The 22923-nt window shown below is 41.1% G+C and overlaps 1 protein-coding gene across 2 annotated transcripts; it reads left to right on the top strand.

The window, feature by feature from the left end:
* Window positions 1–2088: 2088 nt before the first annotated feature.
* ZRANB2 (zinc finger RANBP2-type containing 2) lies at window positions 2089–22668 on the top strand. 2 transcript variants are annotated; one of them, XM_090048541.1, is made up of 10 exons: window positions 2092–2334; window positions 5134–5186; window positions 5303–5411; window positions 8296–8378; window positions 11275–11351; window positions 12319–12456; window positions 15043–15215; window positions 17945–18031; window positions 20039–20203; window positions 20744–22668. In XM_090048541.1, the coding sequence occupies exons 1-10, from the start codon at window positions 2279–2281 to the stop codon at window positions 20805–20807; spliced, it is 1005 nt and encodes a 334-aa protein (XP_089904667.1). In that variant the 5' UTR covers window positions 2092–2278; the 3' UTR covers window positions 20808–22668. The 2 variants fall into 2 exon arrangements, with proteins under 2 accessions (XP_089904668.1, XP_089904667.1); XM_090048542.1 differs by lacking the exon at window positions 17945–18031 and having other exon boundaries at window positions 2089–2334.
* Window positions 22669–22923: the final 255 nt, after the last annotated feature.

Below are 22923 nucleotides of genomic sequence, written 5' to 3'. Positions count from 1 at the left end.
GCATGCCCCCGCCTGGGACATGAGGGCAGCAGATTGCAGCTCTGCCCTGGTTCTGGACCACACTGTCACCACTGCAAGATCCCAGCCCCAGAGTAACTCCCTGCCCAGCCGCGCGCCCTACCTGCGCTGCTGGGGACAGTCTCCATGGAAACCCTGGCCCCATACTGTCACAGCACCCCCCCACTCCTGGGGTCTCCATGGAAACCAGGGGCGGGGGCTGCTGGATAATGGACTGCCATGGGTCTGATCTGGCCGGCAGGCCGGACTTTACTGTTCTATCAGGTGGGTTCTGAGATTCTTTGGTATCAAGATTGTGCATGTTGGGAGTTCCAGTGAGAGCTGGTGAAAAGTGATTTCTGAGGAAGAAAAAGCTATGTTTAAAATGGGTTAATGCCCTGCTTACATTTGCTGTTATGTTTACACCAAAAAAGCCTGCTGAAGTCTCCGTTTTCACTGGTGTTAATCTGAAATAACTCCACTGCTGTCAATGCAACGCTAGTGCTAGGTAAGAATGGAAGACAACAGCCACTTAGCAGCAGCATTCCCCAAAACAACACATGGCACCAAAGCAAACAGTGCATCCAGGTAAGACTACTAGGATGCTGCTTGGGTTGTCACAGAGAAACACTTTCCTGTCAGTCTGTCAGCATGTGCATAATTGCCAAGCCATGAGATAGCAACCTCAGTGGTCATGTAGTCCACCACTGAACTTAGTCAGCCGGCAGTCATCATCAACAATACGCGACATGGTGTGTGTTTGGCCACAGCTAGTCTGGATTGTCACGAAGACTCCAGCAGTGGGAGTCTGCCCACCTTGCCCTGTCTGGCACCTGTTCAGCAAGGGCCACTGATGGCATGGCACGTTGAAGCCAGGTGGGCAGACTGTAGGATCTGTGATAAGGAACTTGTTTGGTAGTAATGTTGACCTCCATTCCTCATCCTAGAGGGTCTCAATCATGCAGGCCTGGTGCAGCAGTTTGGACTTCCCTGTGGGAGGCGTCAACCCCTACCCCTTGAGCAAAAAGAGCAACCACATCTGCAGCAGAATTGTCTCAAAGGGGAAAGAGGTGCTTGCAGCCGGATACTCAGGCAAGGCTCTTTTCAGAGGCTGGTTTATTTTCCACGTTTACTTTCATCCGTGCATTCAGAAAAAAGAAAACTAGAAACCGAGGAGACTGCCGGCCCCTGTGGTTACTTGATATTGCTCACTGTGAATGTGAACCAGGTCATCAAAGTTGAAGCACAAGGGAAATACTGTGACCATTAAGGTGGTTTTCCTAGTTGCTCGGAATAACCACTTATCCGTGGAGGTAACATATAGTTAACCTTCCACTTTCTTTTCCAGTGGGAAGGTCTTAGTTTTACACCCACTTGATGGAAATAGTAGCTTCCTCCCTAGCTTGCTCCTATGGCATCTGAACCCCAAGTCTCTGGGCTTGGGCCTGCACGTAGGATGCCTGCCAAAGGATTTGGAAACAGCCGAAGCCCCAGGCAGGAGTGCAGGATGTTCTTGAATGACTCACAGATTTCGAACCGATTTGGCTTGGAATGTGAAAAATTTTCCTTAAAAAAAATTATATATATATTTGGAGGCAAGCAGTCATAAGTAGGGATCCTGGTTTTCTTCCATGTAAAAGACTCCTCAATTTTCAGTTGAAAAAAGTAACCCCAAATCCACCTTTTCCCGTGATTTAAATGAGACACCACTATATTGATACTTACATACCAGTGGTGTTTCATTTAAATCACAGAAAAAGGTGGATTTGGGGTAACTTTTTTTTTAACCGATTTTTTTTTAAATGGGAAAAAACAGGCTTCTTATGGCTCATCATAAGAAAGTGCTGCCACCAACCCCCAAACTCAGTTAAGACTCCCTGAGAATGACTTGGGTTTTGCTGCACCACTGAGGTGTCTCCGCGCCCCTCCCCCCGCGCCGGTGTCGCTCGCAGGCGGGTCGCAAGGATCCCACAGACACTGACATCAGCGCACCCCACGTGACCGCCTCTCTCCCACGGGGTCCTCCAGCCGCGCCGGGGCGCTCTTCCCCGTCTCTCCCCTCGCAGCCAGGTGTCTAGTCCAATGCCTGCCCGGCCGCCGGCCGCGCTTTGCCCTTGGGTGCGTTTCCTGGAGCAGGTCCTCACGCGCTGTGCGGCAGGAGAGCGTCCGCCCTCACGAGTCAGGCGCCGAGGGGCAGCCCCGGAGCACGCAGGCCCCCCGGGCCCGCCCCGCCCCGCCCCGCCCCGCCCCCGCGGCCTGGCTCCTGACGCGGCGGCCCAAGATGTCGACCAAGAATTTCCGAGTCAGCGATGGGGACTGGATCTGCCCGGACAAGAAGTGAGGAGGGGTCGGGGTCGGGACTGGGGCCGCTCCTACGGCGGGGTGGGATCCGCCACTTCAACCCGGGGCTTGCGGCTGGGAGCCCGGAACGGCTCGGCTGGGCTGACCTTCCCCCCCACCCCCGGCCCGGGCCTGCCCTGCTCTGCCCTTGCCCCGTTATTTCGTGCCCTCCAGGCTGGGAGAGCCGCACTGGAGGGGGAAGGGGTTGAGGAGCGGGGCCATCGCCCGGGGAAATTGCAGCGCTGAAATGCTCAGCTGCTTTTTCCCAGGCAGGCCTGAGTTTCCCCCCAAGTTTGGGTTACCAGAAAGGTTTTCCCCAGAGAGTTTCCTGTGGAAGAAGCCGAGCTCCCAGTTGAAGAAAAAATCTATTTTTGCAAAGGTTTTGACTCTTTAAAAAAAAAAAAAAAAATAGGAGCCACCTGATTGGATGAAGAACAGCTAAAGTAGCCCCTGAGACGGGAGGGAGGCTGCCACCGGCTAAGAATTGCCCCTCTCCTAATACATCATTTCTGAGAGGCTGACTGACCACTCCAGCAGCCGCAGGAGGGTGCCACGCCACGTTAGCACCGGTGGTTGCGCCAACGCGATTCAGCAGATGAACCGGGCACTTTGCATCCAAATCCATAGCATCCAAACTGTTTTGTCCTGCTCTGAGCTTTGCAACAGACAAATTGCTCTATTGTGTTTCTATAATTAAACAAAACAAGTAAAAACAGGAAGAACTGGCGTTTCCTGAGGATGCCTTGAACCTAAAACTGTTAAGAACTACTGTTATAAAGGCATTTTTATATGTGCTCTGGGACGACGCCAGACACTTTAATTGGCAAGCCATGCTAATTACAAGCTCCTGCACATCATGTGTTTCAGTGTCCCCACACTGAAAAAATGGCAGTGGGGCACTTTGGACTAAAGCTCATTGAACGTGTTTCATTTTTGAGCACCCTGCCACTATTTTTTCAGTGTGGGGACACTGACACATGGGACGCAGAAGGTTTCCCCTAGAGCGCGATTAATCGAGTCTGCTCTGACACACCAGATTTTCAGTGCATCAGAGCAGGCTACTCTCACGCCTATATGAGCCCTAAGGTGTTACCTTGCTCTGCTTTCTTCCTGACTTAAGATTAGCACGACCGACTATCTCTTTCCTAAGTGACAAAATGTTAGCTGAGGTGTCAAACTAGATTGTAAGAAGAGCAAATAAGTCCTGATCCCACAGCTTGTTCTTTACATGTGAGCATGGTCCCTGGGCCTTCTCAAAGTTCAGGTTAATGTCAGTGGGACTTTATATGAAATAAATCACAGGATCTAGGTCACAAGTTATACAGATAGGTACATATGGAAGTAGAGGTACACCAATACATCGGATCAGCACCAATTTAAAGCAAATAGGCTGTACCAGAAATTGGCCCGGTGCGGCTGATAAATGCCCATGCGTGCAGCCACAGTGCAGCACATAAGCAGTGAGGAGCAGACCTTGGCAGCATAGAGAGCTTTGTGCAGGCTGCTGAGTCTGTTGTGGTGGAAGGGGAGGGAGGAAGGAAAGGGCATGGGAGGGCAGATCAGCGCCTCCCCGTGGTGAGGGAAGAAGAGGGGCAGGGGCAGACTTTGCCTAGCTGGGGCAGGGCAGAATGAAGCCATGGCTTGTCTGGGGGGCACAGGGGAGGGGTTGGCCCCCTCTGCTGCTTGTACCCCAGGAGGGCACGGGGCGGGGTGCCCCTGAATCTGTGTGGGGCAGGGGCAGGCTGCAGCTGAGGGTGCTACCCAGCTCTTCTCTGTGGGGGCTGGGCTTGGGGGTGATGAGAAGAGCCCCAGCTGTAGTCTGTGTGCCCCTCTGCCCCCGCCCCTGCCCAGACAAACCAAGGCTCTGCCCTGCCCTACCCTACCTGGGCAGTATCTGCCCCTGCCCCACTCCCTCCCTCACTGCAGAGGGCATTGAACTGCTCCCACCGCGCCCCTTCCCTCCCTCCTCCCCTTCCACCACAACAGACTTCCCAGCTGCACGCAGCTGTATCAGAAATCAAATCTGTATTGGCCAATATACCTCCTTAAAAATCGGCTATTGGTATTGGTCCCCAAAATCTATATTGGTGCACCCCTATATGGAAGTAAATTTCTACTATGAAACATGGAAGCCCTTCAGTCCTTTTTATAGTCTTGAGAATTGCTCGGTGTTTGAGATTTATATTTAAAGAGTTACATAGGTATCTAAATCAACATATTAAAGAAAAAATAATGACTTGTGCTAGATGTTTACAGTTATTCACTGTTACTACTGTGAAAGTGGACAACAATAAAATTGTTAATGCATTGGGATTTTTTTTCTGGGTTTTTTTTTTTTTTTTGGCAACAACAAAACCTAAATACACTATTTAAGCTAATTTTCCATCAGAAAATAACATTCTGACTCTTGCCAAGATAAAGTGTTCCCAGATAGTTTATGCAGTAATTCTACTTTAACTACAAGAATTAAGTTTATTAACATTAAAATCTTTCAAGTTAGGGAAACTTGCAGGCTAGTACAGAATGAAATTATTCAGATTGCAGAAGGCAAGGATCTCTTAGAATGGTATCTTTTATTGGACCACCTGTGTAACTGGGATAAAGTCAGACAAACTGACATTCTTTGATCAGGGAGCCAGGCACAGCATACTCAGGTTGCAAGAAAAAGAAAACTACAATACTATATTCTTAAATGTTTTCCGAACATTGATTACCACTTCCGTCCTTTTCCTGTGTTTAAAAAAAACCCAAATGTGTTGAGATGTGTTTCATGCAAATATATTTCCTTTGTTTCAGGTGTGGAAATGTTAACTTTGCTAGAAGAACAAGCTGTAACAGATGTGGTCGAGGTGACTATCTTTCCTGAATAGACTCTTCCTCTTCCCCTCACTCCCCCTAACATGAATGAAAAACTAAATCTATAAGAAATTGGTTTATTTCAAACTATTTTTAAATCTACTTTCAGAAAAAACAACCGAAGCCAAGATGATGAAGGCTGGTGGGACTGAAATAGGGAAGACACTTGCTGAGAAAAGCCGTGGCCTTTTCAGTGCAAATGACTGGCAGTGTAAAACGTAAGCCTAATTTAAAATAGTAAAATAATCTGTAGTGCGCATGTGATTCACTGGATTAAAGATAATGGTATCTTGCATTATGGTGCTGATGGAATCAAATAGCTGTGGCCTTTACTGATTAGGAAAGAGAAATTGGAGCCCTGAATTATAAGTGATTTTTAAGTGTTTTGTATGGTTTATCATTAGATTAGCATTCATTTTAAATTTGTGTGCAGATCAACCAATATTTAATAAATACCTCTTTCTAAAGACAGCATGAGTTTGTAGTTAAGCATAAGATTCAAAGTTTTTCTTGCCAGCCTGCCTCAAACTGTCTGTTTGACTGTAGGACAGTTAGTTCACTGCTAAAGCCTGCCATATGTGAATGGATTTTTTTTTCTAACTAAGAGATGGGTATAAAACATACTTTATTATAGTTTTTTGAAGCATTATTAAATATTTGGAAGGTGTGGAAAAATAAGTGTTGAATACAGATAAATTCAGAGCTATTTCCCCCCCAAAATATTCATGTTTAAAATTTCAACCATTTAATTTTTTCTGAAAGTGTTTTTACAAAGGTGTGTTGGACCACACTTAATTTTGATTCAGTTTTTACAGTGTAGATTATTTTTACAGCCTGTGAAACCTTGTTACTACTTTTGATTCCCATTTCATAGATTCATAGATACTAGGGCTGCAAAGGACCTTGGAAAATCATTGAGTCCAGCCCCCTGCCCCTGGGGCAGGAAGTCAGCAGGGATCATAGGATCCCAGCAAGATAAACATCCAAATGTCTCTTAAAGGCAGTCAAAGTAGGTGCTTGAACCACCTCCGGCAGCAGTCTATTCCAAACCTTGGGGGCTTGGACAATAAAGAAGTTCTTCCTTATGTCCAGCCTGAAACAGTCACGGAGGAATTTGTGACCGTTTGACCTCGTCATCCCTTGGAGCGCTATGGTGAATAGACATTCCCCCAGATCCTGGTGAGCACTCCTGATAAACTTATGGGTGGCCACCAGAATACCCCTGAGCCTGCACTTTTCTAGGCTGAAGACTTCCATGGCTCTCAGTCTCTTATAATAAGGTCTGTTTTCCTGACCTCTGATCAGGCGCGTGGCTCTCCTTTGGACTCTCTCAAGCTTCTCCACATCCTTCTTGAATTGTGGAGCCTAAAACTAGATGCAGTACTCCAGCTGTGGCCTCACCAAGGCCAAGTACAATGAGAGAATGACATGCTGGGATTTGCTTGAGCAGTCACCTGTGGATGCAAGCCAGCGTTTTGCTTGCTTTACTAGCTGCAGTATCACACTGAAGGCTCATGTTCGTCTTGTGGTCTATCATGACCCCCAAGTCCCTTTCGTCTGTAGTACTAGCCAGCGTAGCACTGCTGAGCCTATAAACATGCTCCAGGTTTTTCCTCCTGAGGTGGAGAACCTTGCATTTTTCGGCATTAAACATCATCAGGTTCTCATCCACCCATTTACTGAGCCTAGGTTTCCTGAGTCCACCCATTTGCTGTATGTAACCCAGAGAAGTATTAACCCAGTGAAAGTTAATTACAATAAGTAAACAAAAACATTCTGTATGCAATTACAGGAACCTGCGTATGTCATAAAATTGAAATGTAGACCAGTCCAAGTATTTGGTAGACTTGGAATAATTGAATATGCAAAATGTTTCTTATCTAAGAATTTGGGCTCCAAGTAGGGCTGCTAAGAGTTGTGTGGTGTGTGTACTCAAGAAAATAGGAGTCTCCAGTTGCCTTTTTTTTTTTAACCTTTGAAAGCTTTGTTCATTTTGCTAGCTTTCTGTCTTCAATCTCGTGCACTTTGAGGCAGATAGGTTTATTTCCTGGTGAGAGAGGACTAGAACAGCACAAACTGATGTTTTTGTGTGTATGTGTTCAAGCATAGGTCAGAATCACTGGCATAAATGTTTTTGAGCTCTCTCACTTTACTCCAGACATTAGAAATGTAGTGACTGTAGAGTGTTTTCCAAAACTTGAAAGCTGTGGATTTGCTCTGTGACCATTAGTCTTCCTCTTCAGTCCTGTACATGCCACTTTCAAAGTAGAAGAAAGGGAAATTCAGTAACTATCGAATTTTACTTCAGTTTCTTTGAAAAATATTAAATGCTACATTGCCCTGTTTTCAAAGGGTTTTTTTTTACTCCTCCCGTATACAAAAGGCTATATCCAGGGAGCATTTAAAACGAATTGAGTTCTGTAGTCATTCTGTCCTCAAGGGATGGCTGTTACGTAGCCATTTGTTTTTTCTTCAATTTGTTCATGTAACTAGTAGACTTTTTTTTCCGTCCCTAGAAAATGTTGAACTTTACTTTGTTTTAAGTAAATGTGCACTTTACAAGTGGCATTTGCCCCTTTGTGCCTATCAGATATCACCCATACTCTTCTATTTCTCTTTCTCCGTGTTGTGCTGCTTTTTCTGCCTTTGTTTACTCTTCAACCTCTATGGCCATTTTATTATCTAAGCACTCTTTCTTTATATATAAGGGATCCTGGAGGTTGTTACAGGTAAAATGACATTATTTAATCATATGAGACCAATCTTACTACTATTAAATGACTTGCTTTTTTGACTTTTGTGCATTTTATACCTATGCCTCCCTTAGGGCACTTTGGATTCACTACTGTGTCCGCATTCTGGCAGAATTCCCAAAGACTTCTTTATGTGCTGAAGTGCTGCAACATTAAGCATTACTTATATGGAGCTCCTTTTAATGTAGTGAACTAAAAACATGGGAAACTTATTTTAATTCACTTTCAGGTTCATTTTTGCTTGTTTTATTTTTTATCCTGCAGTGTTGCCTAGTTTTCAACCCCTTAAATTTGTAATAGGAATATGGTATTCTATACTTATGTTCTCTTTTTTTTTCCCCCTCTGGAGTTGTGGTAATGTGAATTGGGCCAGAAGATCAGAATGTAATATGTGTAATACCCCAAAGTATGCAAAGTTGGAGGAACGGACAGGTAAGAGTTGTTTGCATTTTAAAATACTTGAATGAACTTTTATAAAGAATTTGTTCAACAGAAGAATAGATCTATTCTTTTTTTGTAAGCAAAGCACAAGCAAAAGCTAAGCAGTGGCATTTTCTGAGGTGCCTTGAGTCCAGAAAGGTTGAACAGCAGTGAACTATAGGGTCCATCTAATCTAGAATTATAACTATCAGGAATAGGTTACAACAGATTTCTAGTGTGAAGTGTGGACTGGACTAGAACATTTGTGAACAGAGTAAAGCTTTGGTCTCATTTTAATACATTTAAACTCATAACTGCATTATGCAATGGAACCTGTTTTAATAACATGAGGGTCACAGCCATGGTCTAAAGGGATTCTCTGACCACGTTGTAATTGTGGTACCGGGGTGACATGTAGGGGGTACACGGGGGGTGCACATGCATCCCCTGTCTGGCCTCACTCCCTGTTTAGCAGCGGGGCAGGTAGGAACACCAGTGCCTCGGCCAGGGAGTGGGACCACCAGCAAAAGTGGCCGCAGGAGTTCTGGAAGCGGTGTGGCTGCTATTATGATGAACAACATTGGCCGCTGGAGGACACCCCCACCGCCCCCCCCCCCCCCCCCCAACTCAAGAGGCACCAGATATGCGTGTGTGGTATAGTGCACCTGATTGGGTAACTTAGTGAATAAAATATATGTACTGTTATTTAGGAAGTTTAGGGTATTGAGAGAGGATAGAACAGTGAGTTTTTATTCCTTAGAACAAAAAGTACAATTTATCCTCTTCGCTTTCTCTCAAAACTTATAGTTCTGCATACTAAACTGTATTCACATTTTTTTCCTAGTAAGCATTGAAAATGCTTGTAACTTCGTACATTCTTTATAAGCCACAATAAATTGTAGCAGAAATTTAAGTTGAAAATTAAAATGAGTAGTTCAGAGCACTCTGTTTCTGAGTGCATAAGAGAACAATGGAAACAATAAGCAATGTGCAAAGTTTCTGAGGGATTTGTACTGCAAGGGCTCCTTAGTTGTGGAAAAAGATAATTTAGAACCCATTTTAATTGCTTATCATTCAGTTGTAGGACAAAAAGCTTAGTCCATTTACTTAGCTTATTTACATAAAGAGAATCTTTGTTTAAAATATGCCTGCTTATGTTAATTCTTCACTTGAATCATTGTTCTCTTTGTGGCCAGTATTTGGCTGCACTAGTGACATTTGGTATATCAAAATACCCATGATAAGATTCCAGGAGCGTTTTTTTTGGCAAATGGCACTAGTGATACGGAAGGAAGAGAATTTTTTTTTTTTATAGGGAAGCTAAATTTGGGTAGATACAATTTAGTGGCAGTTTGTCCCCTTTGCTTTGAGACTTACTGACAAAAGTTAGGCAATATTGTCTGTGCGACATAATGAGAACAGAATCTGTAACTGGATATTTGTAAGTATTGGTAAGACTGACACAGGGCTGCAGTGGTATAGACAGAGAAAATCCTGCCTTCATGAGGGGATCTCTTAAGGCAGTCCTCTTGCAACCCTATGTTTTCATATTGCCAGTAATAAAGGAATATGGTAGGTCACTCTAAGGTGAGCAGAAAAGATGATGAAGGGGTTACAATGCAAAATATGAGAAGCAGAGTTAAAACTTTTTATCCCAAGTAAACCTATCAAGTTAAGGCAGAACAATATGACAGTATTCAAATATTCCTACAGTTGCCATAAAGAACACAGAGAACAACTTCTTCCTTGCCATGAAAAGGACAAAACAAGGTATATGGTTTAAATGACAGGAAAACAGGTTTAGATAAAATCTTGGGAGAACTTCCTAACTCAGAAAATAGTAGAACGTGTTTCTTGGGAAAGTTGTAAAATCTCCGTCAGTGGAGATTTTTAGAAAAAGGTTGGTGGATATCTGTCTTGGATGGTTGCTGGAATAAATAAACTTGAGGTCCCTTCCAACTCTATTTTATGAATTGACATAAGGCTTTGCTTTTAAAAAAAAAAAAAATTTGGACATGGAATTTTTACCAGGTAACCTGGTAAAATCAATGGTGTTTCTGCTTAATCACAATTATTTCAACTAATGCCCAGTCTTAAAAAGACACTGGCCTTCCCTTGCCATTTGCTTCCATTTAAATGTACTATATAGGTATAGAGTTAAGCAATGCATAATGCATCTAATGTAATATTTTAGGGCTAGATTATGCCCTATGCCAAGCTTTGCTTAGCAAAATTAGGTTAGGGCAGGGGTTTTCAATCTTTTTGCATCATTGTAGCCCCACCGAGCAGTGTGCTGCTAAGTGGGGGTGGGGGTGACGAGCAGCCAGACATGGAGCAGCAGCAGCTGCCGCTTGCAAGCTTTCTTGGGGTTGTTTTTAACACCACTGAAGCTTAAAGTGGCTACTACAAAATATTAAATTCCCCTGATGGATTAAAGTTTATGATGGCAGAAGTATTGTTATAGTGGGGCAGATTTCCTTTCTGCCTTAAGCCAGGAGAGGCAGAGATTCATGGCCTGGTTGTGAAGTCAGCACTTAGCATGGTGTTACTCTGCACTGTGGGGATTTGTTATACATTTATAGCTTCATCATCGCCCTTTTGTGTAATTGGTGGCTGTAGGGCTATAATCATCAAAACAACAGCAGTGGGCTGTCTCTTTCAAGAGTTATTTCGTTTTTGCAACTTGTGATGTAAGGAACTGTTTTTGACAGAGGGGAGTGAAAACAGTTTGAATGTAAATAATGAAATTGCATTATGTTCCTTATATAGATTTCTTTATGATTTGTGTAGTAGGAAACTTTTACTGTTGACTTAAATATATTTAGCATAAGCATAAATATTTACTAAAGACTTTGAGTTAACACAGTCTAAGACATTATCTTGTAATTATCTTACTACCTTTTTGCAGGATATGGAGGAGGTTTTAATGAACGAGAGAATGTTGAGTACATAGAACGTGAAGAATCGGATGGGGAATATGATGAGGTAAGACAGCGGGGCCAACCTTTTAGCCTGCATGCTACAAGTTAGCCCACACTCCCTCTGAGTGCCACTCCAATCCCCTTTCGCTGCCTGATTGGCTGCTTTGCTTTCTGTTCCCTGCCTAGTCTGCTGCTCTGCTTTCTGCTCCCTGCCCTGTGTTCCCTGCCTGATTTGCTACTGTTTTCTGCTCCCTGCCCTATCTGCCTCTGTGTTGCCTGACCCCTCCCCAGTCTGCCATGTGCTACGCAGATGCTGTCCATGCTACTTATGGCACACATGCTATAAGTTGGCCACCCTGAGGTAAGGTTATATATAATAGAGGAATGTAGATAATGATATTTGCATGTGCCTGGGAAGTTTGCTTGTAAAACTAACTTGGCGTTCCTGGCTCTGGTTACAAAGAAGCTTTGTTGTACATGTCTTCTAAGCTGCACATCCTGTTAAATGATTTGCACCCTAGAATTAATAGCAAGTTCATAGAGCGAGCTGTTGTTTTGTTTTCTACCCTGATGGCAGTTAACTCCAAAAATAATTTATTTAACGGCTTTCACAGTAAGCTTCAGATTTCCTACACACCTTAAACAGACATATTCAGTATTGCTTTGCAAATCAAGTGAAGCTAGTTACAAAACTCATCTGTAAATGTGGCTTTCTCGCATCCAAATTTTTGGTGAATGTGTAAGCCTGTCCGTAGATATACATGTTATTTTTCATTTTGCATCTGAGATAGATTATTTGAGCATTTATTCGGTGCATTCAACTAATGTTTCATGGTACCAGTTGCCTTCATCAGTGTATTTTGATTGTATTTGAAGTTAAGATTGGGAAAACCTTAAATATAGCATACTTGTCTTATGAACTGTCAGCTTTTAGGAGGATATTTATTATTAAAGTGTTGCTTTTGTCAGGATGGTTGAAACTAAGTTTTCAAAAACCAAATTCATATTAAATAAATTTTCTTTGTGATCAGTTTGGTCGCAAAAAGAAAAAATACAGAGGGAAACCAGTTGGTCCTGCATCTATCCTGAAGGAAGTAGAAGATAAAGAATCTGAAGCAGAAGAGGATGAAGATGAGGATGAGGATCTTTCCAAATACAAATTAGACGAGGTAAAATTCCTTTTGCTATCAACATGCCATAAGTAGTTACTGTAATGCAGTTTGTAAGTAGGAGAGTAGAAGGCCTTATTCTTTCCTGTTCTTATCTCAGTCTTGTTGCACAATATATAAGCAATTGCTAAATTATTCACTCCAAACACGTGCATTTTGAGAGAGTTTGGAGTTAAAAAAAGATTAACTGAAGACAAGTCAGCCTGATGTCTGCTGCTTTGCTTTGAATTGCTACTGTTGGAATCTTAGCACTTAGACTTTATAATTCCTTTGTAGTTAAAAAAAAAAAAAAAAAAAAAAAAAAAATCACGTTGAATTTTTCTGTGGCAGCAAAATAGTTGTTTTAATCTCTGTAATCAGTACAGTATGTAAAAAATGTACATTAAAATGTTCTTCAGTTATCTTTTAGTAGGTACATACCAAATCACAGTTCCATGTTTTTTGCAGGAAATGCAAAATCAGATGGGCTCTGTGAAAATGGCGGGCTCCATGATTTTAGTGGCCTCACCACAAAAGACAGAACAAAAACAAAAATCTTGCTGGCAAGCAGAGAAAATGGCAGGAAGCCTTGCAGTCTTGGAGCATAGAACGGGGGGGCGGGCTGCTGCACACAACAGGAGACATGAAGGCTGCAGGCAGCTGCACTATGGTCCCAGGGCAGCTGTGGCAGGCAGTCAGGGGGCTGCACTATAGTCCTTCACTGCCAGCCGTGCCCTGGCTTGTGCACGTGCAGCTGGTCCAGGGCTCTGGGCAGGGTGCAGCCTCCCAGCTGCCTGCCACAGGTGGCTCAGAACCACAGTATTGCCTGCGGCCTCTACAGCTCCTGCTGTGAGCAGCCCTGAACAATTCCCCCCCAATATCACATTCCAAGACTTCAGGGTTTCCTACCCTTTTCTCTACTTGCTGGTAAGTTATTTTGTTTTTTGGGTTTGTTTGGGTTTTTTTATTTAAGTAAGCCTGCCAGAATCGTAGAGCCCACTGCTTGAGGATAACCTGAAATTGTGACTTAATTACCCTGATTAAGCCTGGGAAACCAGTTAATCCACTCACAGTGTGTGGATTGATAGCTTCCCCATGCTTAAGCAGAGTAATTCAGCTGCAGTTTCAGGCCATGTGGCAATCTGCAGGGAGGGTTGGGACTGTCAGGACCCCTTGGCCAATCAGAGGTGTGGGGTGACCCCACTGTGCTCAGCCCACAGAAATGGTGGCCAGCCCTGGGATTTGCCCACGAAATCAGCTGGCTGCCACCTCTAATTTGGTAGGCCCCTATCTCTTAGTGTACTGTTTCATATGTTTTCAGAGGTTTAAAAAAAAATCAAGCAAACATGATGTAGTACAACATGCATGAGATTAATGTTAAATGATGCTAGCTTTATTTTTGCTAAAAAGTTGCAAAAAAAAAAAAAAAAACGGTTCTAAACTGCAATTATTTTCCTTTTAATCCATAATGGTTAGTTGTTCCTTCAGGCCATTATCCTGCAAGGACATATGCATGGAGTTAGTATTATACAGTGATTATGCAAGCCAGTGGAACGTCTTGGAATGGGGGTGGGCAACATGGTGGATCCAGCCAGCAGCAGACTCTGTTTCCCAGCACCGCTGCCCATGTCACTGTAGCCAGTTTCTGTGGATACCCTAGGAGCAGCAGGGCAGTGGAGATAGATTGCAGCTTTGCCCCAGCTCCAGATCATGCTGTTACTGCCGCAGGATCCCAGCCCCAGATCCCAGCCGTGCACCCTGCCAGTGCTGCTGGGGCCAGTTTCCATTGAATCCCTGGCTCTGTGCTGTCACTGACCTGCTGCTCCTCAGGTCCCCATGAAAACCAGCTGCAGCGGCGCAGGCAGGGGTTGCTGGGAAATGGAGTATGCCACAGGCCCAGTGCGGCCCGTGGGCCAGACTTTGCCTGCCTCTGCCCCATCTTGGAATAAGGGTGTCAATTTAAAGCTTCCAGAGCTATGTAATGTGGCCTAGAACAGGGCAGGGCAGGGCATGCCACAAAAACGGGGGAATGGAGCCCAGTTGGCATCATGTCTTTTTTTATGGCCAAGTGAAGGCTGCACTGACCCCTATACCACATACACATGTAGCCTGCAAGAAGCCCCACAGTAAAGATCTGGCCAAGGGGCAGAGTGAATTTGACACCTCAGAAGGTGAGTCTTAGAATAAGAGGAGGTCTTTGGCACATTTAGGCCCTAGTTCTGCAGTGTAGTAGCCTTCTGCCCAGTCTGGAACTCCTACTAGGCATTTACCAAATATAAAGCGTTGTTTCTGTTTTTAAAACTCTCTTAAGACAATTACTGGACTTCAGTAACAAATGCTACCATTATGAAGGGTAAGTTTTTGAGGATCTTTCTTAAGGCCATATGTAATTTGCATTTCAACAGTGCGCAGTCGGTTCTTAAAGGTTTTGGCTATCCTAACAAGAGTTTTTTAAGAACTAGCTTATTTAGTGGTTACTGCTGTAGAATAAAAGCTAGTGAACATCATGCTTTCAAATGAAGACAATGGTTGAAATACAAAAACTATTTTGTGTACATTTTCTTCCATCTAAATCTTCAAACAAAATTAAGGTTCTGTATTTTGTAGGATGAAGATGAAGATGATGCTGATCTCTCAAAATACAACCTTGATGCCAGTGAGGAGGAAGATGCTAATAAAAAAAAGAAATCCAACAGGCGCAGTCGTTCTAAGTCTCGATCTTCCCATTCACGATCTTCATCACGCTCATCCTCCCATTCAAGCTCAAGGTCTAGGTCCAGGTAAACGGGTACAGGTCAAGGGTAACGCCAGGCAAAATGTCAGTATCTAACTTCTTTATTTTTACATCTTTTATTCTTGATTGACTTACAGTTTCAGTAAAATAATATAACTGTTTTACATGTTCAGTTTACACAGGTAGATAGCATGTTATAGCAGCCTTCTATTTACCAGTTCTAATCTGGGAACTTCCTTAAGTTTGTCACTTTATTTTAGTGAATTATTTTTTATGAGACAGCTAAGTCACCAAAGTTTATGAAATATGAAACGTGATGTGTTTACTCAGATAATTGAAGGCCTATTGGCTTATTGGTGAGTATAGGAAACGCATGCTTTATCAGGGTACTGAGGTTCACAATTGCAGTAAATGGGCTGTTAAACAGCAAAGCTGAAGGTAAAGCATTCAAAACATGGAATGGCAGGGTTGGAAAATGCCTTTAACATAAAGACAAGAAACTTGAACTTAATTTGGTGGGCAATTGAAGTTGAGGGAGGGAATAAGAGAGCAATAATGTCAAAGCAGCAGGTCCAGGTGATGATCTTGGCTGAGATTTGAATGTGGGTATGTATGGGTTTGGAGGAGGCCAGATAAAAGCTCTTATCACATATAAAGAATATGGATATGTCAAATTGTAAATAAATCTGCCAGCTATGCGCACATCATTGAACTATTTAGTTACACTGAGCTAATCTATTTTAAGTGCCTTGGAACTAACAAAGCAAGATTAATTCATAGACATAAGACATCACTTCTTAATCATTCTGCTGCTTATTTATATGCAAGCCATAGTTTGTTTTGAATTTCCCTGTTCTACTGCATAAAGTTCAAGTTTCTCCTCCTCTTCATGGCAATTTGCAATATTCCTTGTCTACCTTAACTGCTCTGCTTGCTGCCTTACATTTTTTGGCCAATTCATATTTACTAGCTATGCTAACAGCTGTCTCCTGTTTTGTCTGCTTCTTTCCCAGTCATTTTCAGACCTCCTTTCATGCTGTAGACCTTTCCTTTCCTTCAAATACCTTTTATTCACATCTGCCATAATGCCTACAAGGAGCTAAGCAAATCAAGATAACTAAAATAATCAACTCTTGGCAGTTTTTTCAAAAATATATAGCTTTTTGATTATATGTTTTCTCAAAGGTAAAGCAAGATACTGTGAGCTCATACAAAAGGCCTGTGTTGTCCTACGTTTGGACAGCATGCTGCATATGTGGGCAATACTAGAATACAAATCTCTTGTCTACCGTAGTAAAAAAAACCTGAACTTCAAATCAAATGAAAATATTAACTCATTTACTAATTTGCAAACCTCAACACTGAGGAAAAGCTTAATTTATCTGGAATTTTCTGGAGTCTCTTTGGTTGTAGCCTTGTTAGATACTTCAATCCATATGCACCACCTTAGATTTATATTTCATAAAAATGAAAATACATTATGGTGTGGAAGGAATTTTAGTGATCTTCAAAGGATTCTTTTTTAATGTACATATTTTTCTGGCCAGAAATAAAATTGTAGACTCCTGTTTGTGTAGCGTGATGAAGAGGATGTAGGTAAAAGTAACATTGAGAGGTGCAGAATGAATTTTTCAAATGGTGTTTGAAAAAATCATCATGCCTTCTGTTCAAAATCATTATTTCAAGCATGGTATCATTGTTATGTGCCTCTTGTGTTTTGCATTTTAAAGAGACACCAGTTTGGAAAATATTGTACCTATTTAGGTTATAGGTAATATCTGATTTCCTATATATATTCCTATATTTTAGCAAAAGAATTCTATCACACAAATACACTTGAAAATAAATCCTTTAAATCTACTTAGAGGAAAATATATCAGGTTCTAGGGGCGTCTATACACATGTTCTGGGGTGGGGTGGCAGTGGGGGCTGCGCTTTAATTAATGCTGCTCTGAGATCTGCTGTAATTAAGGCGCCCACAGCATCACATATATTCAGCATCCCACACTTCAAAATGGCAGCGGGAGCACTTTAACTAAAGTTTGTTCGATGCAAAGCGCCCCTGCCACCATTTTGAGACATGGGGACCCTGAGTACATAGGACGCAGAGGCTGCTGGAGTGTACTAATGAGCATTAATAAAGGCTGCTCTATTAATCAAGTCTGCTCTGATGTATGCTAATTAGCAATTGTCAGAGTAGAGATCTGTCACCTGTAGAAGTGCCCTATAACTCTTAGTTTAATATACTTCAACACTTCAAGCTTGCAGTGTCCTGGTGAGGCACAAATTTCAGGGTTTGGAGTTTAATTCATGAAATAATGGTTGTGCAATTGTTTTATTTTTACCAAGTAAGTTCTACTTCACAATTTAATAGTTCTGAGAAACTTATAGTATTCTGATAGAAAACCTGATAAAAGCTTTGACTTGCATAAAAGCCTTAACTTATGCCACTTTATAATGCCATGAAATTCTGTCTAAACCTAGTATTTAAATAGATTTAAAAATTAGTCAGCATTTAAAAATAAGTTTGAAAAGATAGCCAGATAATGCATTAGCAAAAACCAAAGGACCTAGAACTTTTTTCATGCATCTTGGCCCATATGCTGTAATATAAGGTAAGAGAGTGCTGGCTCTCCATAATGAAAGAAAGTTAATGTAACTTTAAAAATGAACTAGCGTTAAGAACTAGTTTTATTCTAAATGTCATTTTACAACAGTCTTCGTGCTTTATAAGCGTGTTCAAGTACTGGAAAAAAATCTTCCATGTTGTTTCAGGTCCCATTCAAGAAGCTCTTCCAGTTCCAGATCAAGATCTCGTTCCAGTTCCAGAGAACATTCTAGATCTCGTGGGTCGAAATCAAGGTGAATGAGGTAGCATTCTCTCTGCTTTGCAGAGAGAAATTAAAAGGCAACAGAAGAAACTGCTTGTTTATTTCATTAGAAAATTACTTTGACACTGGAAGAGCCTTTAACTCAGTTTCACCCTGGAAGTCGGATATTGCCAGTGTCAGAAGTCCAAGAAGTAACCACTATTAAATAAACAATTATTCTTCAATATGCAAGTTTGCCTCTCTATGAGGATTCCTCTGGTCTAAAGATATGCAAGTTGATAACTCAGTTCTGCAGTACTTTGAAGCAAGTTAAATCTGACTGTTTATGCTTAAAATAATTCTTGCACTTCTATTTACTGTTTCCTCTTTGGCTACTAAATGCAAAAAAAGAGTAATACACTCTACTCTTTTTATTTTAGGGTTTCATGGTAATATTGCTAAACTCCTGTTAGACAAAACTGTTGAAATTGCATTTGCAAACATGAAGGATATATGAAATTACTGCTCAACTTCTTAGGTGAATTGCCTCACTGAAGTCAGTGAAGCAACTCATGTGCTTCAGGCAAGCAGATTTGGCCCAGTATTGTCCATATAGGCACACTGAAATCTGAGTTAGCCTTTCTTTAATATATGGCAAGTCCTGAACCATGCATAGGAGGCAACATCAGTTGCTATTCTTTGTGATTCTTCTTCACTGAGGCTTCCTTGTAGGCAGAATTATTTTGCAGTAGGTGGCAAATTCATCCCTTTTCCATGAAAGTGGAGTATCCATGTGCTCTGAAATAAGTTGGGTTTGATTGCAGAAAGGGAAATTTGGAACAGGGAGGGAAGCCTAGCATGCAGTCATTGCATGGCACAAACTTTTGCTAACGCGATCCTCCTGTAGCATGGAGGATCACCAGGAATTCTCTTTTTTCTCGAATGGAAAATGGGAGAAGTGCATAAAGCCTCTGCGAAATGGTCTTTCAGTTCTGGTTAGTCCGCTTGGTAGTTCTGTGCTACCATCTGTATTGGCTGCATTTGCCCAGATGACGCTAGGCTGAAATTCAGAGCTCAACATTTGAACAGGTAGTATAAAGTGAAGTAGAAACAGAAAACTAAATGCTTGACAATATTTGATGACATGTTCACTGCGGTAGTAGTATAATGTTTAGGTTGTAGCAGTTGTTTAAAATTTGTTCAAAAACTGGAATTAATACTTCCTGGTACATTCAACTGCTTGAAATGTGGGAAACACTTCTATATACACTGAAAACTGAAAACATTTCTGCAGAAGAGTATGCACCAAGTCCTGTTGGTGTGGTGGATTTAACATTAGGCTTGCAGCCAGGAAGTTCTAAATTACATTTTTATCACCATGTCTGACAGCCTTTTTTTTAAATCCACAAGTGTGTGTGTTGTGTGTATGTTTGTGGGGAGGAACTTTTTTGTTTTTGTCAATACCTGGATAGCAAAGTGTCACGCATGCCATTTTATCAACATTTCTGCTCAGTTAAAATCAAACAGGCAAATTTTGGTGGGTAGACACAAGTATTTTTCAGGCCTTCAAACTCTAGCAATTTTAGTCACTTTATTTTTGGAATAGCCTTGATTCATAATGTAATATATAAAATGGTAAAGTGAAACAGGTTTCTAAATTGCTTGCACTTGATTTGTTTTTCCCTAATCTTTTTCATTCTGTAAACTGAAGTATTTAGCAAGAGTAAGGTCCTCCTCTTATAGTCCGTCTCCCATCATATCTTTTATTTAACAAAATCTTAATTCTGAGTAACTGAAATAAGACTCTCAAACCGCTAGTCTACAGCCCCATACTTTGAAAAGCACAACTAATAAAAGTACATTGAGATTAGAAGGTCTTATTGGTTATTAGTTAAGGAGGAGTAAGTATCAAAATAGTCAGACCCATATTTGTTAGCTGCTACAGCAGGAACTACATGGATTTGATTTCTGTTATAGACTCTTTGGGTTTTTTTGTTGTTTTGTTTTTCTCTGTATATTATACAAGAATTAAATCCGATTTATTTCTTAATCAATAAAGATCCAGCTCCAGGTCCTACAGGGGGTCTTCAACCCCAAGAAAAAGATCTTACTCAAGCTCTCGTTCATCGTCTTCTCCTGAGAGAGGCAGGAAGCGAAGTCGTTCTAGATCTTCGTCGTCTGGTGATCGCAAAAAAAGACGATCGAGATCACGGTCACCCGAAAGGTTTGGGTTTATGTAGAATAAGAATGGGTGTATTTAAATGTGATGCAATTTCTGAAGAATTGAGATGAAATGGGAAAGGGTTGAATTTTACCTGTTGGTTTTTCATAATTTCAAAACAGATTTCTCATTTTCCCCCATTCTACCATGTCCCTTTTTCTTTTCTTTTTTTTTTAAAACTTTTGTTTCTGTCTTTCCTGGTAAAATCTCCTCCTGTTAGGAGCATATCCTGTAGGAAAGGACTGGGTATTTGAAAGTGTTTCAGTGTTTGAAAGTCTTAATGGGTAATACATTGATTGCTCACTTTATAAGTGAATACTGTTGCATTAAGGGATTGAATTATATTTTCTGCATTAAATTTGCTACATTTTTAGTATTAAACTTCAGTGAGTCTAGAAAGGTGTCAGGTTATTTGTTCAGTTTTTCATGCTGCCCCTATCAAATTTGTCTTCCAATTATTGTAGAATAAAGTATTGTGGGTCTGAATGATGAAATTAATTCAAACTTACTTGTTTGCATGCTTTCTCCATTTGTATCTTTCAGACGCCGCGGGTCATCATCTGGATCTTCCCACTCTGGTTCCCGTACAAGTTCTAAAAAGAAATAGCATATTAAAGTTCACATTTAAAACAAAATTCCAGTCCAGTGCATGAGGCATATTTTTAAGAAGTTGGTGTCTTATTTGGTCAGAAGTGCTAAATCTGCTAGTAGAGGTGCATGTCTGTCCTTGCTTTCTGGGAAACTGCAGCTTTGTTCATTCATGAAACCAGTACAAAAGAGGGAGAGCATTTTAAGCCATAAACCCCCAAAGTGAATATGCAGTTTCATTATTCCAGTTATCATTTCTTTGTTTATTTTAAGAATATCTGTGTGACTTTTTTTTTCTTCTAGTGTTCAGGGGTCCAGTTAAATTTCTTGTAGCTTCCTGAACCGTAATGGAGGCAAGTTACTTTGTTGAGTGTGGGTTTATTCTCCCAAAAACAATCCTACCTGCCACAAATGGGAAGGAGTATTTCAGAATGTGGAAGATAATTTATTTATTTGAACATATTGTACATGGCAATATGCTCCTAATTGAATGATGCACCCCTCTTGGGACCATGGAAAGTTAGTGCAGCTCTAGTTAGAAGTATCCTCCCAAGCAAGTAGGAGGGGAGTTCTTAGCTGGTTTTCTTTTAGTGTTTATTTAATGATTGGTGCCATTTTTTTTCACCTGTATGTAGGGCTGAGGATTTTGATGCTTCTTTACACGCAGCTTTATCCCGGATATTACATCGGGTGAATAAGGTTTCTTTCCCCCAACTTGAAGGTTTTTTATGCACTCTTTTCTCCATAGCTGAAGTCTCAAAGCTGTCAGAAAATCTGGAAATATGTAGGCTCTTTGCTCCTTTCTCTTAGCTAATGCCTTATCTTACTGTAATAGGTATTAGGTGCACAACTTTCCTGTGTGTGAAGGCTGTCATTCCCTCTTAGAAAGGGGGCAGACTTGTATGGACATACAGTGATAAAAGCTACTTTTAAAGGTAGGGGGTTATGAAATAGACTTCTTGCAATTATAGAATGATGCCTCTAAGCCAGCAATCAGAGATGAATCTGGGCCAAAAAGAGCTAAGTTTTGAGCTGTCTAAATTTTGTGTATAGTAAGTAAACTGCATATACAATTCTGAAATATAAGTGTGTTCTTCTAAGAAGACATTGTTCTTCTCCCCCTAAACTTGTATACACTTTATGGCTTAAAGTGCTTTCCAGATTTTGTTTTACTAGCAATATTGCATTAAAACCTGGTCACTCTTGAGCTCCGTTTGGTTAAGAAAGTTTTGTGTTGACAGTATCTTCGGTGCCATCGCAAGGTAAGTATATTGAGAGACAATAACATGTTCTTACCAAAAAAGCAATATATCTGCAATTATTTGAATAGTTGTGTTATTTGAAATGTTCAATCTTTGATATTTGGTTTTGTAAAAATGAACTGCACAAGGACAAACGGAGCAAAATATCCATGTTTTTCCTTTTGTTGGGGGGTTGTTTGTTTTAACAGGCTTTTGGGGGACTGATGGAGGAGCGAAATGTTTTTGATGTAGAAATATTTTGATAATCCTTTTGCAGGAAAAAATCACCCTGCAACTTTATTGCTTTTTTTTTTCTAATTTCCTTGCTAAATGTAGTGTAGATTGCACAAGAACAAGTTACTCTTGTATCTGTGCCTCTGACTTCTTAAAAGTCCACCTACTGAATTGTAAAAATCACATCTAGTAGATGCTACGTGTGACCTTTTTGGTTTATTCTCGTGCTCTGTATTAAAATGTTGCTGTACTTAACAGATGAAAGTTTTTAAATTTAGCAAATGATAGGCAACAGGCAACTGAAGAAAATTATGGTTTCATTTGGCTTAGATGAAATGTACTAGTTCATTTCACGAAAAGAATTATCTGTAGACAATGTAAATAAAAGCCTGTGAGTCAAGTAAACAGTGAGTGTTTTGTATTTAAAATATGTAAAAAAATCTTTCTTCAAGGCATACACTAATAGTCAAAACACTGTTTTTCTATACTGTAGCTACAGAAAAGTGAAGGCTTCCAGTCACTGATTATATACATTATCCATTTTAAATGTTTTGATTCCAGAAATGCTCCAAGTATTTTGAAGTGTAAATATCAGTATGTGTTGAGCAAATCAAAGTTGACTGTAAGGAAAATAGGTCTAAAAGGTGTAAAATATGAACT

This window comes from Crocodylus siamensis, chromosome 5, assembly GCF_052110815.1.
Source record: "Crocodylus siamensis isolate JL-2025a chromosome 5, ASM5211081v1, whole genome shotgun sequence".
Taxonomy (NCBI): Eukaryota; Metazoa; Chordata; order Crocodylia; family Crocodylidae; genus Crocodylus; species Crocodylus siamensis.
The sequence above is the reverse complement of the archived record's forward strand: the minus strand, read 5'-3'. Positions and strand labels throughout refer to the sequence as shown.